This window comes from Perissodus microlepis, chromosome 10 (assembly GCF_051167445.1).
Source record: "Perissodus microlepis isolate ML-2025 ecotype Zambia chromosome 10, ASM5116744v1, whole genome shotgun sequence".
NCBI lineage: Eukaryota > Metazoa > Chordata > Actinopteri > Cichliformes > Cichlidae > Perissodus > Perissodus microlepis.
The window spans coordinates 32,650,601-32,666,885 of NC_140470.1; the positions used below are offsets into that span (position 1 = coordinate 32,650,601).

The following is a 16,285-nucleotide window of genomic DNA, read 5'->3' on the forward strand; positions in this document are numbered from 1 at the left end:
ATGTCATCAATGAATTCCTCTACAAATATTAAACCTGGGTTAGTGAGTGTGGAATATAAAGTTGTGCTATAATATATCTACTGTTACTCTGTAAACATCTGAAACTAAAATAAGTCTGTTCTTCAAAAACGTCAGGGTAAACCAAAACGAGCCTTGTGAGGGTTTTTTTTATGTGCATGTTTTTTTTTTAATAAAACCTGAATGTGAGTCATCAATATTCCAAAGTCCAAAATTGAATTTCATCTTTTACAAAAGTGAATGCTGGAGTTTTATAACAGCTAGTTTCCAGTATTAGAGAAGTTAGACGGTGAGTTCGGGCTGTGGAGAACTGCAGTATCCACACTGTCCATATAAACATGTAATAGAAAGGCAGCTGCTTTACTTTGGGTGTATTTCTACACTGAATAATCTAAGCAGAGCTCTGGTAATAATACTACAATTATTATTATTACTAAGTTTTTAAAAAAAGGCAGGCACGCGGACGTTGACTCCGCCCCGGTGCGAAAATACCGCCAAACTCAAATGTACGGAGACCGGGAAGTAGCGACAGCAACAGGAAACAGGCTGAGGACGAAAACAAAGAAAGGTGAGCATTCTTTCACTACTTTATGATTGTTTTACTGCTGGAGAATGAACGAGACGACGCTATGTTAGTGCTCGGTTTCGCGAAAGTCTTTTTTTCTACAGTCGTTGCTTTTTACCCGCTAAATCACCGTGTTACCCTGAACACGTCGCGTGGTCGGGAGCAGGTCGGAGTGTCCGTGTCCGTTTTCACGGACTCTGACGGACGGCATGCTTTCCGTGTAGACTCTGTAGGCGAACACGTTTTATGTGTGCAGCTGAGTTTACTAAAAGCATCGAGTGTGTGCGTGTGTTAATGCTGTTACTGGAACACAGAGAAAACATGTTCAACAAAACTTACTTCATTTGATCTGCGATAGAAACTGAAGCGGTTTCCACTTCTCTAAAACCGGGCAGTATGAAAGCAGCAGTGAGGGTTTTTTACGTGGTTAAAGTGTTTAAAACATGTTCAGTGAATCTTCGGCCAGCGAAGCGTGACGTCATCGGGTCGGCTGGTTGTTGCTAACAGACTTAGTTTTAGTTTCCTTTGGTTTATTTGTCATATGCAAGTTAGCACACGGTCAACATTGCAATAACGTGTTTGATGAGCAGGAGACAAGTTACTCAGCAGTATAGCACCGTAATTAACAGAGTATATCTATATAAATACACACATGTATAAATAACTATATCTTAAAGTGGCAGGAGTGAGCAGCACTACATCCTGAGCAGTGCAAGATTTTAGAGTGGCAGACTTAGAATAATAGATTACTTTATGTTAGCTAAATAGTGACAGAATCGATAACTGAGAGGAAAACAAGGACACCAGAACTAAAACTATCAGTTTAAGTCAGTCCTTCTCAAATAGTGTGACCCCTGGGAACAGGCTTTTTTTTTTCCTGTTCTAGAATAAAGTGTAATTGCACATAGACTACAGTAGGTGGCAGGGTTTGGGTTTTTTTTGCACCGGGCATGCACACAGACAGAGCAGGAGATCTGAAGTGCAGTAAACAAACCCTCAAGAAAAATATTTAATAGTGATGAAAAGGCGGAGAGATACGCAGATAATGAAACGAAAGTCTCCCGAAGGCTAAGACGAGGACATATGATGAAGCGTATGTAGCGCTTGTACAAAAGTACAAAGTTGCAAAAGCGAGTGAGAGTTAAAGAATTTGAAGAAAAGCTTTCTGGAGCACGTACAGACTGATATTCATCTTTAACAGGGCTGTCAAACAAAAGAACTGCTGTATAATGTCCTCCGCTATCTTAGTTTAATTGGTCACATGACTAAAATGTGTCATCGTTTTCACAAAGTCTCCGGTTTCGCTGTCCACACTGCAACGCAAAAGCACAGTTTTCAAATGTATGCGTTTTTGAGAGCGTTTTCAAAACGCCGTCTCAGTGTGGACGGGAGGCCAAAACGGAGAGAAAAGATGCGTTTTCTAAAGAAAACTTATTATTGTGGACATAGCCTGAGTTTAAAAATGTTGGCAGTGCGCAGCACGAAGCCAAATAAATTAACTTTACTTGAGTAGTTAATGCTGCTGATCGATTTAAATGAGCTTGTGAAAGCATCTTTAGTTTTCTTTTTAAAATGTTCGTGTAGATTAAGTTGCAGTTGTTCAAGTTCAGTTCAGGAATCTAGATTACTTTGAGTAGGGATAGCGTATCTTGAAATCATTTTCATCTCTTCCACTTTGTGTAACTCACCAGATTCAAATTAGAAAATTTCCAAGTTGATGACAAATTTATTTTAATTTGTAGCATTGTTCCTAAACTTGTTACAAAATCCAGCGGTGCTTGACCAGCAGAAACGGCAGATTCATTGTCTGTTTGACATCAACTTCATCATGCTTTTTTTTTTTTTCCCCCAGAGTTTTTGAGGCACCATAGTACATAGAGGTGGGAATCACCATACATCCCACGATACGATATTATCACAATACTTAACGCACGATACGATATTATTGCAATTTTTTAAAATATTTTGCGATATTCAGATTCTGTACATAAAGGTAAACTTTATCAATATTTATTTTATCTAATATCAAAGTCTCACACTCCGTCTTTCTCTCATTTCAGTCAGTTTTATTGTTGACAAACTGAACGGTGTGTATTATAGTCTAGTCCAATTATAGCTATTCTGAACTATGCAATTTATGAAAACTATGCAGCCCATTCAGCAACTGAAGAATTTGAAAGTAAATTAAAACAAAATACAATTTTACATTAAATAAAAAAGTTTTAAACTTAAATTAAAATAAGTAAACTGTCATGTTTATTGCTGCCATAAAAAAAGTTAAACACATTTGGACAGTGAAGGAATGTCAGGATTCTTGCTCAGAAAAAGGAGCTGATCAACATGCTCTGAAGTCAGAGCATGTTCCAGTCCACAAAAACTTTTTTTGTAACAAAATATCGATTTCTGCTGTCCCTGTATCGATACATTATTAGCAAACAAAATATCACGATACTACACAGTATCGATTTTTTTCCCCCACCCCTAATAGTACACATGATATATACATACAACATGTATCCACACTACACAGAGTGAAATAAGAAGCATCCAAAATATAGACTACAAAGGCTCTGTGCTAGTCTACATGTTTTTACAAGGTTTTAGAGGCTTTAATATGCTACATACAACAGTATTAGTATGTTTTGCTTATTATTTTCTCTGTGCCTCAGATGTCATCAATTTCAGAGTCAGAGTGGAAAAAAGCACTGACCTTCATCATTGAGGATTTGGATAAGTCACAGCTCAAAAAGATGCTGGGATGTCTGGATATCCCCAAACAGAAGAAGACTACCAAATGCAGAGAAACCATTCCTCAGACAATCATCGAGTGCTACGGAGTGGAAACGTCTATCCAGAAAATCGATAAAGCAATGCTCTGGATACCAAGGAAGGATGAAGCAGTCCAGGGCCAGCTGCGCCCCTTTGTTGAAAAACTGAAGAACAAAGAAAACGAGGGGAAAAAAGGTGAGTTCACTCATTGATATTATTATTATTTTTTTGGTCAGGTGTCTACAGGTTTTCCAAAGCATCTCATGTGTAATAGAATAAATCATGTTTAAATATATTCAAATTTGAATCTAACGTTTTATTATAATTGTCTTTATTACTTTGTCCTACCAAACTATTCATTGTAAAGCAGCAATTGAACAAATTCCAAATTAGCAGAAGTGGATCGAGCATTTGTGGAAGTTTTTTGTGTTATTCTGGTCAAAAGTAGTAAAGCATAGTACAAAAAGCAATTGGAGTTAAAAAGAAATCGTGGATCGTTACATGGAGAAACCTTTGGAATACAAGCATGCTGATCCACACAGGTGTGCACACAGCTGTTCACAGACGCGGACTACACCTTTCTTGGCTGCTGCCTCAAAGCACATTGTGCGCTGTCTATCTTGCGTGCTGCACAATATCGTTTAATATTTAGTATCTACTGTTATCTACTGTTAGCTAGTTTATTGTGATGGTGCTGTTTTTATTATGTTGCTTTTTTTTTGTTTGCTTTCTCTTCTGTTTTTTTTTTCTCCATACAGGTGATCCAGGTGTTTTGTTTTTCTTTTTTCTTCCCCCCCTTCTCACCGTCTCTTCTCCCCTTTGGTTTTCTTTCTCTCCCTCTCTTTCTTTCATTCTTTCTCCCTGTCCTATCCCCCAGTCACGTCTGTCCCGTTTGTAGCAACCGAAAATAAAATAAATACATAATTATAATAAAGGTCAATCAAATGGACCAATATGGCAAGGCCATGATGATCCACTTGGTAAAATAAATCCGCTTGGTATCTTTCTTGGCCTTAAGACAACAATTCTGACGGCTAAAGATCCAAACGGGACAAAAAAAAAAAAGAAATCGTGGAATCAATTCATAGAATAAAATCTATTCTAAACTTCTGACTCATCAGAGTAGCCGCCTTTGGCAGATATAACAGCTGAACACAGCCATGGCTTCTTTCTACAATAGAAATCAAATCTTCTCCCATATCTGTTACAGAAGTTCATAAATGTGTGGCACTTGTAGGTTGCGTTGCTTTCATCCCAAACCGCACAGTGGCGAAAGCAGAATTTTTTTAAAAAATATTTATATGTATGTATAAAAAAATTCCCTCTCGCCCCTGCGGGCGGTCTATCCTTCAAGCTCGGGTCCTCTACCAGAGGCCTGGGAGCTTGAGGGTCCTGCAGTATCTTAGCTGTTCCTTGGACTGCGCTTTTCTGGACAGAGCTCTCCGATGTTGTTCCCGGGATCTGCTGGAGTCATGTCACTCTCACTCAGACTCTGGGACCACAGTGTTGTTCCTGTGCAGCAGTTTTCCTTGTTGCTGGCTTTCAAAAATGACAGTTTTGATTTTCAAATGACTCATCAACCAGACCAGCCAATCAGTGGCTTGCAGTCTGTTTACATCACATTTTCCAGATGGCCTTGGATTGTTTAGAAACCGCAGCGGAGTCGGTACTAAAAAGGTACCTGGTACCATAACCTGCAAAATGGAAAACTTAGCGTGCTGAGCCAAGCCAAGTAGGTACTAGTGGAAAAAGGCTGTGAGTGAAGGTGCCTATCAGAGTGTGAACGTTACCATGAAATCTGATCGGGGCTGAAACTGATTCTGTTTTCTAAGGAGCTGTTTTGTTGTAGTCGTGAAGAGACCACATCAGAGGACACGGTGGTTTCATCTGAGTCCAGTGCAAGTTTGTGGATCTTGTTGGTGAAATCATTGGAGGTTTTGACGTGATGGGATGTGTTCCTCACAAATGGAAGTAAAGTGATGATAAGGTGCTGGGAAATTTTGTAGGTGACTGAGTTTATACTGTTAACAGTGGGTCTGAGTGGGACCCCTTCTTTGTGGATCTTTGGAAGTCCATATATACGGGGTGTAACCTCTCTCCTTGTAGTTGCTGAAGGCAGATTATGACTTTCTTTGGTAAGATATTCTTACCAAAGTGCTTAAATTGTGTATTATTTATAAAGCTGCTGCAGATGCAGAGTTACATGTGAACAGTAATCACTGCTAGTGTTTTTACGTTTGCTCGGTGTAGGTATGAAAGAAACAGACTTTATGTTGACTGACTCTTCAGTGAAAACCTGACACACACATGCTCTCACAAGTTGGATTCATTTCTGTTTCAGGAAACAAGAGGAAACACAGTGAAACTGAATCAGAGTCAGCAGAGAAAACGCCTGAAGCTGGTAGGCAAACACACCCTGAAACTGTGGCAGAGCTACTGAGCTGTGGTCACAATCATGAGAATAAATATTTTATTTGATGTAAGTCTGACGTTGAGCTGTGTGTGTTCAGGCTTTAAGAAGAACAACATTGTGAATGATTCAAGTTCAGATGAAGAGCGAGAGGCTGAAACTGGTAAGTGCTGGAGGAAACAGTGCTGCTGGATTTTAGTGCTGCTTTCCATCTCAAGAGCTAACTATCCAACAGACAGTGATGTAATTTGTTTAAAATGCTCAGTATCAATTTTTTAGATCCATTTCAATTCAGTTTATTTATACAGCACCAAATCACAATGAGTTGTATCAAAGCACTTTATATTGTAGTGTAAAGGCCCTACAATAATACAGAGAAAACCCCAACAATTACATGAAACTCTATGAGCAAGTGGTTGGCAATAGTGGGAAGGAAAAACTCCTGGCTAAGAGGTCTATTAACACATAATGAGTGAAGGAGAAACTCAGTGCATCATGGGAATCCCCGGCAGCCTACGTCTATTGCAGCATAACTAAGGGAGGATTCAGGGTCACCTGGTCCAGCCCTAACTATATGCTTTAGCAAAAAGGAAAGTTTGAAGCCTAATCTTGAAAGTAGAGAGGCTATTGCAGCCACAGCAGGATGAATATGGGGATACTAAAGACGCACACCAATAAACATAAAATGCACTTCTGAGCTGTTTGTTCCATTTCTTTAACCATTACGCTGTCCAAACCACAAATCAGTACATGCAATACAAAATTCCCACAAATTGCGATATCAAACTGCGCATCAAGCTGCGGTCAACAGAAAGTTTCACCCCATGCTCAGCCCACCGTTTCACTCATTAAACAGCAGGTGAGGTGAACAGGTGAATGCAACACCTTTATTGCTTAATACACACAAATGATTCACGCCCACAACCGTGCACCAACACAGTGTGTGTATTCTCAACCAACCCCCTTAACCCAAAACAGAAGAAACTCACATATGGCTCCTACAGATAGTGTCTGTCTCCTGAATCCAAACTGAAGCTGGTTCCACAGAAGAGGGGCCTGAAAACTGAAGGCTCTGCCTCCCATTCTACTTTTACTGGTACAGGAACCGGTACAAACAGGCTGCAGCCTGACTGTTTGTTACCTGTTAAAGTTCGGCTCTGGCTGCTGGACTGGCGTCTGCATACGCTCACCTTTGACGTGACTCTGGGTGTTTGACTAGCTTAGCATTAGCATGCTGTCTGTGCTTGTAAAGAGCTGAAGTTCTGTTAGCTACGGTGGCCCTGAGAGGCCAAACGGACTGCAACTTCAGAAAACACTTGCAAAAAGAAAAATGCTGCAAAAACAAAAACGCTGCAAGAAGAAAAACGCTGCAAAAGCACACACAACACAACGGAAATAGGAAAAAAGACAACGGAAATGTTTCTGGGGAGACAATAACCGGACGGACCAGTTGCACGAACCAAAACATGCTAACAAGTGCACTGGGACTGGGAGACACTTCAAAGAAGCGGAGCGGCCAAAGAGTAAACTTTCAAAAGTAAGTACTGAATATTATGTCACTTATTTATGTGCAAATGTTTAATAATGAGGAACATTAAAACATTACTGTTGGCCACATGCCGGCAAAGTTATGTGACATTAGTGATGTTTGTACTTTCAGCATTTACTTGGTTTTAAAGCCTTTACTTTATACGCCGTTAGATAGTCGACCTTAATCTTACAGCCTTAGCGGTCTTTGAGTACGCGGCCCTTGAGGACCGTTGAGGCTGCGTACTTTAAGGCTGCAGACCCTGAATTGGGATACAGCCTATGTATGGCTGTACCCCAATTCAGGGACTGTTTATCAATTCAGGGTCTGCAGCCTTAAAGTACGCAGCCTCAACGGTCCTCAAGGGCCGCGTACTCAAAGACCGCTAAGGCCGGAAGTGCGAGGCTTGTAGGCTTGTGAGATGGGACGGTCTAGCCTCCGTCGCGCTGCCCAGGTTGCCTAGCAACCATGATACTAACAGCTGGAAACGTTTCATACAGCTTTGTTTGACAGAAATGAAGGAGAAAATCTTTTGTTCATTTGTTTCTACATGAGCTTTGTGTGATTTGATAAGTATCTGAGGCTGAGACCACAGGACTGTAAAACATGATTGTTGGGCTTCATTTCTGTACTGAACAGTCATTTTAAGATTAGCTAGTAAATAACAATTAGCTGATGTTGTTCATGAGACTAAAGTCATCTCACTTTGGTAATGTAAATATAATATGGCCAATATTATATTAATCATTATTAGCTATTACAGCAGTGAACATGAACTCTGTGTCAAATACTGAGCTTCAGTACAGATTCAAGTTGCAGCTATTTGTATGTCTTATCACCTTAAATCTTCACTCAAAGACACTCAAGTATCTTTGACAGTGTATATAGATGTATCATATATAAGAGACAAATATTGTTCCTCCAGTATGTTGGCATTACTAAATTTGGTTCAATGCTTACATATATGTTTAAAAATAAAATGTACGAGCTGTGATAACTGTGTCTGATAGAATGAAGAGTAGGCTGATATATTGAATATTCCTTTATTGGGGGAGAAAATCAGACCATGTCATAACTGCTTTAAGTCATACAGAATAGATATCAGAGCCTTAAACAGGCTGACTTCTGCTAAATGGGTCAAACTGGGCAGAAAGTAAACAAACACATAACATCCTTATAGAATATGATGTAACACTATAGATCAACTTAGCTCAGAATATATAAAGCATATAAACAATTACAGCAATATGATGCAACAAACACAGCAGCTACTGATCCAAAATACTCAAAGCTTCATAGAACTGAAACAAACATTTATTTTAGCTCCATTCTGCTGCTGATACAGACTTTAGGTTTCTGAACATTAAACTTGTTGCTGCCTTTCATAGTGTGTAACTTGAAGGCCCTGAGTACTTTCTCCCACACTGAAAACACTGGGATGGTCAAATTATTTGAACATTACCTAATAAGACTGATTCAGGACAGACAGTTATGTTAAACTTTCCTAGCAGTCCTTCACAAACAGGGAACAGTCTGTCTATTCTCTCCATCTGTCAGCTGCTGCTGGCTCTTCCTCCTCCTCTTCCTCACACACTGCTGAGTTTGTCCTGGTGGATCATCAGGGCTGCAAAGCCTCACAGATGATGTGCAGCAGTGGGTCCCTCAGTCTGTCCTCACTCTGGAAACTTGCAGTCGTCACACATGGAAATCAAATGTGTGAGAAGCTGCAGGATTCAAACACAAGTGTAACTTATAAACACATGTTCATACTTTTATTCCACAATCAGAGAGAAAGAAACAGAGAGAGAGAGTGCAGGACAGACAGACAGGTGACAGTCTCAGGTGTACACACTGCTACACAACAGCAGCAGAGAAGCAGGATTTAGTGTTTGTGTTATTACGAGTGCTGAACAAGAAGAGTTCCAGATGGTCCAGTGGACACATGTGTGACTGCTGTGATTAAAGCATCTTTCTTTCAGCTTAACGAGTGAACCGTCAGCTCGTTCAAACACACGTTAAAGTCCATTTGGCTCGACACCACCGAGCAGAGGCAGCAATATAACATAGCTAACATTAACAGTGCAGTGAATCCTGCTTGTGCCGTGATATTCAGGACTGCAAACCGAGCAGCATCACTGACTTTCAGCTTGTTGTGTTTGTGGATATATGACTGACTTTAATTATCCATAAAATCATCAGATTCTCTGTAAGATTAAGGTCGACTATTGTATTATTATATTTTAAAGGCTTTAAAACCAAATTAATGCTGAACGTACAAACATCGCTAATGGCAAATAACTTTGCCGACATGTGGCCAACAGTAATGTTTTAATGTTCCTCATTATTAAACATTTGCACATAAATAAGTGATATAATATTCAGAACTTACTTTTGAAAGTTTACTCTTTGGCCGCTCCGCTTCTTTGAAGTGTCTCCCAGTCCCAGTGCACTTGTTCGCATGTTTTGGTTCGTGCAACTGGTCCGTCCGGTTATTGTCTCCCCAGAAACATTTCCGTTGTGTTGTGTGTGCTTTTGCAGCGTTTTTCTTTTTGCAAGTATTTTTCTTTTTGCAGCATTTTTCTTTTTGCAAGTGTTTTCTGAAGTTGCAGTCCGTTTGGCCTCTCAGGGCCACCGTGGTTAGCAGCATCACGCAGCTGTTTCTGTCCTGGATGCATTTTACACTTTACCTTTGTGCTTTTGTCATTTTACTTTCTTTTACAGATGGACTGAAGAGCCCTCAGCCTGACAAGGTAGAAGCTGTGATTTTTTCAAAGTTAATGTAATACTGCATGTCACATTACACCAAGTTTTACATAATTTTATTAACTTGTGGACATTTATGCTTTCTGTATGATAGAAGTAATTACACCAAAGAGATCAGCTCTGTGGGCTGGTAGGGATTTGATTCCCACATAACTGTTTGCACATTTCTGAAAACAGTTTCTTGAACATTTACAATATTCAGTCTATGAGTGACTTACTATTTAACTGTTTCTTTTCAGGAGATAAAAATCCCTTCATGGGTGAGTGAATTTTTGAGTTTTCATTGGATGATCACAGCATCTGACTTGTTTTGTGATGTAAGTTTGTCTGTGAGCTGACTCTCCATCTGCCTCCAGAGGAAATCCATCCATGATGTAAAGATCAGCGGTGACCTTGGAAACAAAGTCATAGCTGGCAAAGTTCTGGCGAAATCTGGTCTGCGTACATATGAAACCAAAAAAAGGGAGAAGAAGTTTTTCTTTTACCTGGGAGTGGCTGATGAAACAGGCAGCATTAAAGTGATGGTGTATGGAAGAGAGCGCTATCAGCGTTTCCAGGAGAAGAGCTGCTACCTGTTCAGAGAGGTCCTCATGGACGAAAATGTCATGAAAGTGACCAAAAAGAGCGTCATATCAAAGACAGCAGCTATTGATGTTCCTGAGAACCTGGAGATGGAAGCTCAGATGCTCGTTTATTCCCAGACTCCAGTTTGCTCCATCGGACAGGCCATCGGATCAGCGGAGAAGACATCAGTGAGTGTTGAAGGAAAAGTAAGAGAGGTAAGTGTGACCTGAATATGCTGCAGTGAAGCTGTGAGGGCGCTCGTCATGTTTAGCTTAGTGTCCTGCTGAAGGCTGTGAAACTCTGATGACATCAACCTTTAAACTAACCTTTAATTGTCTTTGAGTGAAATGGATGGAGGTAGGACTGGGTGATATGACCCAAAATTCATATCTCGATATTTATTAGCTGGATGGCGATATACGATATATATCTCGATCTTTTTTCTTTTTTTTTTTAAGCCATAAAGTAAGAATAAAAAGAGAGTTTAGTCACACTGTGTCCCAGATCTCACACAGGCACTTTTATTAACATACAGCGCAGATGTACATGAAAAAAATTACTCAAAAATAAATTATGAGCATTTATTAAATAATAATGCTCCATAAATAAAACAATGTTGTTTTTGTGCATAACAAAAAGCTCACAACTGTGCAGTCAAAATGTAAACTAACAGACGCTGAGCATGATAACAAAGACAGATTTCACAGCTGCTCTGTTCCCAACTTCTACTGTGTGACCGACAGCCTGGAGTTTAAAATCCTCTTTTATAATGTAACATAGACTATATCAATATAAACGATATTGTCACATCTTATATCTCATAGAAAAATATATCGATATTTTTTAAAAACTCGATATATCGCCCAGTCCTAGATGGAGGTTCTTCTTGTTATTACATGAGTCAAACTCTGGCGCCGAGCAATGAAGCCATCACAGTGGCAACAGCTAAAGTTCCTCTAACAGCAGCTTGAGGCTGAATTTGTGATTCCAAACTTCACAGCAGAAATAAACATGCACAGGAGAGTTGTTGGTCTCCGAGTTGTTGTCATGTTGTGTTGTTGGTTTGTTCAGATCGGCTCCGTTGAAACCGTCAAACTGAGGAACAAACGGAGAAAGAAAGACAAGCGAGAGTTCCAACTTGAAGACGGCACAGGCTCCATCTGGATCACTTTGTGGGGCGAAGACATCAAACAGCTCAGAGGAAAATCACCTGGAGACTCTGTCAGGGTGGTCAATGTAAAGACGAGTCACTACAATGATTCAGTATCGCTGAACTCAACAGATTTCACCAGAATTTTTAAGGTAATTTCTGATGCTGGCTTCAGTTTGAAATGTGTTTAATATTTGGTACTGATTCAAAGCAGAGACTGTCAGCTTTGACCTCCTACTGGAACATTTCCTCACTGTTGTTGAGTCTCTGCTCTCTAGTTAATCCAGCCGTACCTGTTCTAAGTGTCCCCACCAGGTGGTTCACTGTGAGGGTCTCCCTGTGGTCCGACAGACTCATCTCCACCATCTTGGACTCCAGCTGGTGACATCAGTCTTTGCTCTGCTCTGTGAGCTGGAGGGTGACTCCAGAACATGTTCATGTGCTGTTACCTGAGCAGAACCAGGACTGTCTGCTGCAGGACAAGATGGTGGATTTGGAGTTCTTCTGCAGGATGAGACTCACTATGAAATCATCATTGCTCACTTTTTTAAATAAAAAGTTCTTCAGTTTTATTTGTTCAACATGTCCTGATCACTACGGTCAATCTGGTGTTTTGCAGGTTCAAAGTGCCACAGTCGAGAACGTCACAATCGAGATCATTGGGATCAAAGACGCCAAGAAGACTGAAACAGAGGTGGATGCACAGATCTGCAGCGGAGAGGTGCAGTCCTTTGTGGTGACTTCATCCCTGCTGGCAAAAGCGTTTGGTGTCAGACTGGAGGGCGACTTTGAGGACAGACTGCTGGAGAAAATGCCGTTCTCAGCAGATGTAGAAATAAAGGGAAACAAGATCATGAAGATTGAACAAGCTAAGGAGAAGTAAAGACGAGTTCCACTGTTCAGGCTGCAGCTGCAGAGAGTCTGAACTGGATTCGTGACATTTGAAAAATTTGAGTAGATTTTGAGTTTCAATAAAAAATGTAAATCTCTCTTGAATCAGTTTTATATTCCGAATCATGGAATGTGTGCTGTTTCTTTCTTCTTTCCTAACTGGTTATTCTTGATTTTTCTTGTCATCTTTTTTCCTGTGTGTAAGAACTGTACGTTTATATTCATGTTGTCAGTGCTGTAATGCAGTAGATTCTCATAATTAATCATAACTAACGGCTCTGATGTCGATGATGATGGAATGTTTATGTTGGAATAAAAAAGGCTCTGATTTAACTGTTTGTTCTGTAAATCTGTTTACAAAATCCTCCTGTGTCTGGTTTCCTGTCACAGGAAAAGCAACAATCAGCAGTAAAGTGACACAGATCCTCGTGCAGACAGAAAGCAGGGTGAGCACTCGTGGGGCTCAGAGGCAGTGGGCTCAGCTCTGTTGTGTGACTCTTTCCCTCCATGGAGTCTCCTCATGGTGCCGGCCCACCGTGGCTTTTCCACCATGAAATATCATTACCGTCCTTTATCTCAGTCTTGCTGTGTGTTAAGCTTCCTCCTTTAGTTGTTTTGAGATTAGTCAGGAAGTGAACACTAAAAAAGACAATATTCAAAATACAAACATGCAGTTATAACGTAAACTGGGACAAACAGTAAAGGAGCAAAACTAGAGGAGAGTGAAGCCGTCAAAGAAATATTCAACCTACAGGGTGGGCCATTTATATGGATACAGCGTAATAACATGGGAATGGTTGGTGATATTAAAGTCCTGTTTGTGGCACATTAGTATATGTGAGGGGGCAAACTCCTCAAGATGGGCGGTGACCATGGTGGCCATTTAGAAGTCGGCCATCAACTTTTGTTTTTTCAATAGGAAGAGGGCCATGTGACACATCAAACTTATTGGTAATGTCACAAGAAAAACAATGGTGTGCTTGGTTTCAACGTAAAGTCTTTATATTGATGGCCTTAATATAAAGACTTCGGACTTCACGTTTCCCAATTTTTGCTTTAAGTTATTTTGTTATTTACATAATAATGTAAATAACCTAATAATGATCCTTATTGCTGTTTTAGAGGAGCGGTGCTTCAAAGGATAGTTGCAGATTTCTGTCAGAATCTGCAGATTATACAGTACAAATAAAATGTTCACGTTGTCTTCTCAACAGTTTCACTGACATCTACGCTGGATGGTCAGGAAGCGTTCGCGATGTCTTCTCCGGCGCTGATAATTGGCGTCTGTCTTGTGTCAGTGACGTAAAAGACGGATTTAATGCGACGTGACCATCAAACAGCAGTCGCTTTCTGAAACATCGGATATGTATCGGATTCAGCACCACATACGAAACTGACCCAGATCGGATTTGAAAATATCGGATTTGTGCCGTTCACACTGTCACACCATGATCGGATAGATGGTCGCACAGGGTCAAAAAAAAAATCGGATTTGATGCGCTTTCGCCTGCAGTGTGAACGTAGCCTAAGTGTCGAATTATTATTAATTGAAAACCATCTATTGACATATTCAACCTTTAAAATCTCTGTTCAACTTTTTAAAAATGTAATTTTCAGGGAAGAAGAGGAAACATGGTGAAGGTGATTCAAAATCAGCCGACGGAGCCTGAAGTCGGTACGTAAAAACACCTAAAGGGGTCACAGTGGGTCCGCTGTGGTTTTAGACACTTTCAATGTGCGTTGGAGCTTTCATGAGATAAGAATTCTACCATTACCTCCCGTCATGAGCTCTGGGCCGTGGCCAGTGAACTCCTCCCCAGGCTCGCCTCTTGGGGACTGCCTGCTCAACCATTTGGTTTAGCATATTTTGAGAGACTATATATAATGAACTGGAGTACTTAGCTTAACTCAGCCTTATTGAGCCATCTCTACCACTTGGTTGAGTTATGTTATCCTAAAAAAAAAAAAAAAACACTAGATGGCACTGTGTCAGGATATGGCAGGCCTCATCTGCCACCCTCCAACCAGGAAATCAGAAAGCAAAAAATCACTCTGGACACATGGACTGTTTTGGCTAAAAATTTTAAAGGTAAGTACATTTTTCTGCAGTATAAACATGTCAGAGTCTTTACTGAACATGATTATGTCATTTGATACCAGAAAATAGCTGTAATAAATCCATAATATTTTTTTAAAAACATGCTCAACCAAACGGTTGATTTGTCAATTGATGGTAAGAGTAGCAAAACTTAGCTAATGTTTAGAACTGTTGTTTTAACATATGAAATTGACTATTTACTATTGAATATAAATAATTTAATGATCTATACATGTAAATATGACATGTTTAAATTTTTCCATGACAAATACTGTATGTTACAAAATGTTCTAATGTTTAAAGATTTACTCACTTTCTGTGATTATTTTTTAAAGTACAGTTTTAAATGACACATGGAAATCAAACCAACTATATTTCTACAATTTTATTTTTTTTAATGTTTATTAGATGGATTACAAATCCTTTTATGGAGCAAGACAACGCACCTACCTGGCCCTTGTACCTGAAAATTCTCAGGACTGAGTGATGATGACCCAATAGAGGATCCAGATTTTCAACCCAAATTTGCAGATGATAGTGATAAAAATGCTCCTTCAACAAGTAGATCTAATAAACTTTCGCGTAAAATGAGCAAAAAAGGGAAACCTATCCTAAAAACAGTTCCCTTGGATGAAGCAGAGGATACATTAGACCCATCTTCCTCTTTAGTCCCAAAAAAAGACACAAGAAGAATCTGGAAGCATGAGGACATTGAAGAAATTCAAATCCCATGCCCATCACTCATCCCTGCATACAATGAGCATATGGGAGGGATAGATCTCTCTGACATGCTGGTACACCTGTACAAGACCCCAGCCAAGTCTACAAGATGGTACCTGCCACTCTTTGGTTACATGCTTGATCTGTCCATTGCAAATTCCTGGCTGGTCTACAAGAGGGAATGTGGACAACTAAACCAGAAACCAATCACACTCAAAAGATTCCACCTGGCAGTTGCGCATAGCTTGAAACAAGTCAACAAGCCAGCATCCAAAGTTGGCCGACCATCATCCAGCTCTCCACCACCACCAAAGAAACGATACACCCCAAGACCCTCACAACCACAGCCAGATGTGCGATATGACCGCTTTGGGCATTGGCCACTTCACTGTGACAAGCGAGGCCGATGCAATTAGTGTCCAAAGGGCGTCTCAAGATGGAAATGCCAAAAATGCAATGTTTTCTTGTGCTTGAATGCCAGTCAGGAATGCTTTGCAGTGTACCACCAGAAGATCTAATCATCAAGGGGTATTGGTGAAGTTGCATGAACGGCAAAAGAAAAGAGCCAGAACTGTTTCAGTGTGTTCTCAAAATTTTCAGTGCAAAATGGCAATGGTATATAATATACCACCAGAATTTTCTGGAAAATAAAATAAAAAATGTTAGTGCTGTTCCAACACTACAGTGAAAAGTTTATGTTAACAACAGGTCAAAAGTGAATTTGTATGTTTATGAATTTTCAGTAATTGCAGATCAAGTTTTTGATCAAATTTACAATATTTTTGTGTTTTATACATTTTGTGGTTTGT

The 16,285-nt window shown here is 40.0% G+C and overlaps 1 protein-coding gene across 1 annotated transcript; it reads left to right on the plus strand.

Annotated features, from left to right (window-relative positions):
* The first annotated feature begins 527 nt into the window (after nt 1–527).
* On the plus strand, nt 528–12,975 carry LOC146379736 (uncharacterized). Its single transcript, XM_084941180.1, has 9 exons — nt 528–586; nt 3,253–3,547; nt 5,694–5,753; nt 5,863–5,925; nt 10,012–10,040; nt 10,293–10,313; nt 10,410–10,832; nt 11,689–11,919; nt 12,387–12,975. Exons 2-9 carry the CDS (start codon nt 3,253–3,255, stop codon nt 12,648–12,650), a joined length of 1,386 nt encoding a protein of 461 aa, XP_084797306.1. The 5' UTR covers nt 528–586; the 3' UTR covers nt 12,651–12,975.
* Nucleotides 12,976–16,285: the final 3,310 nt, after the last annotated feature.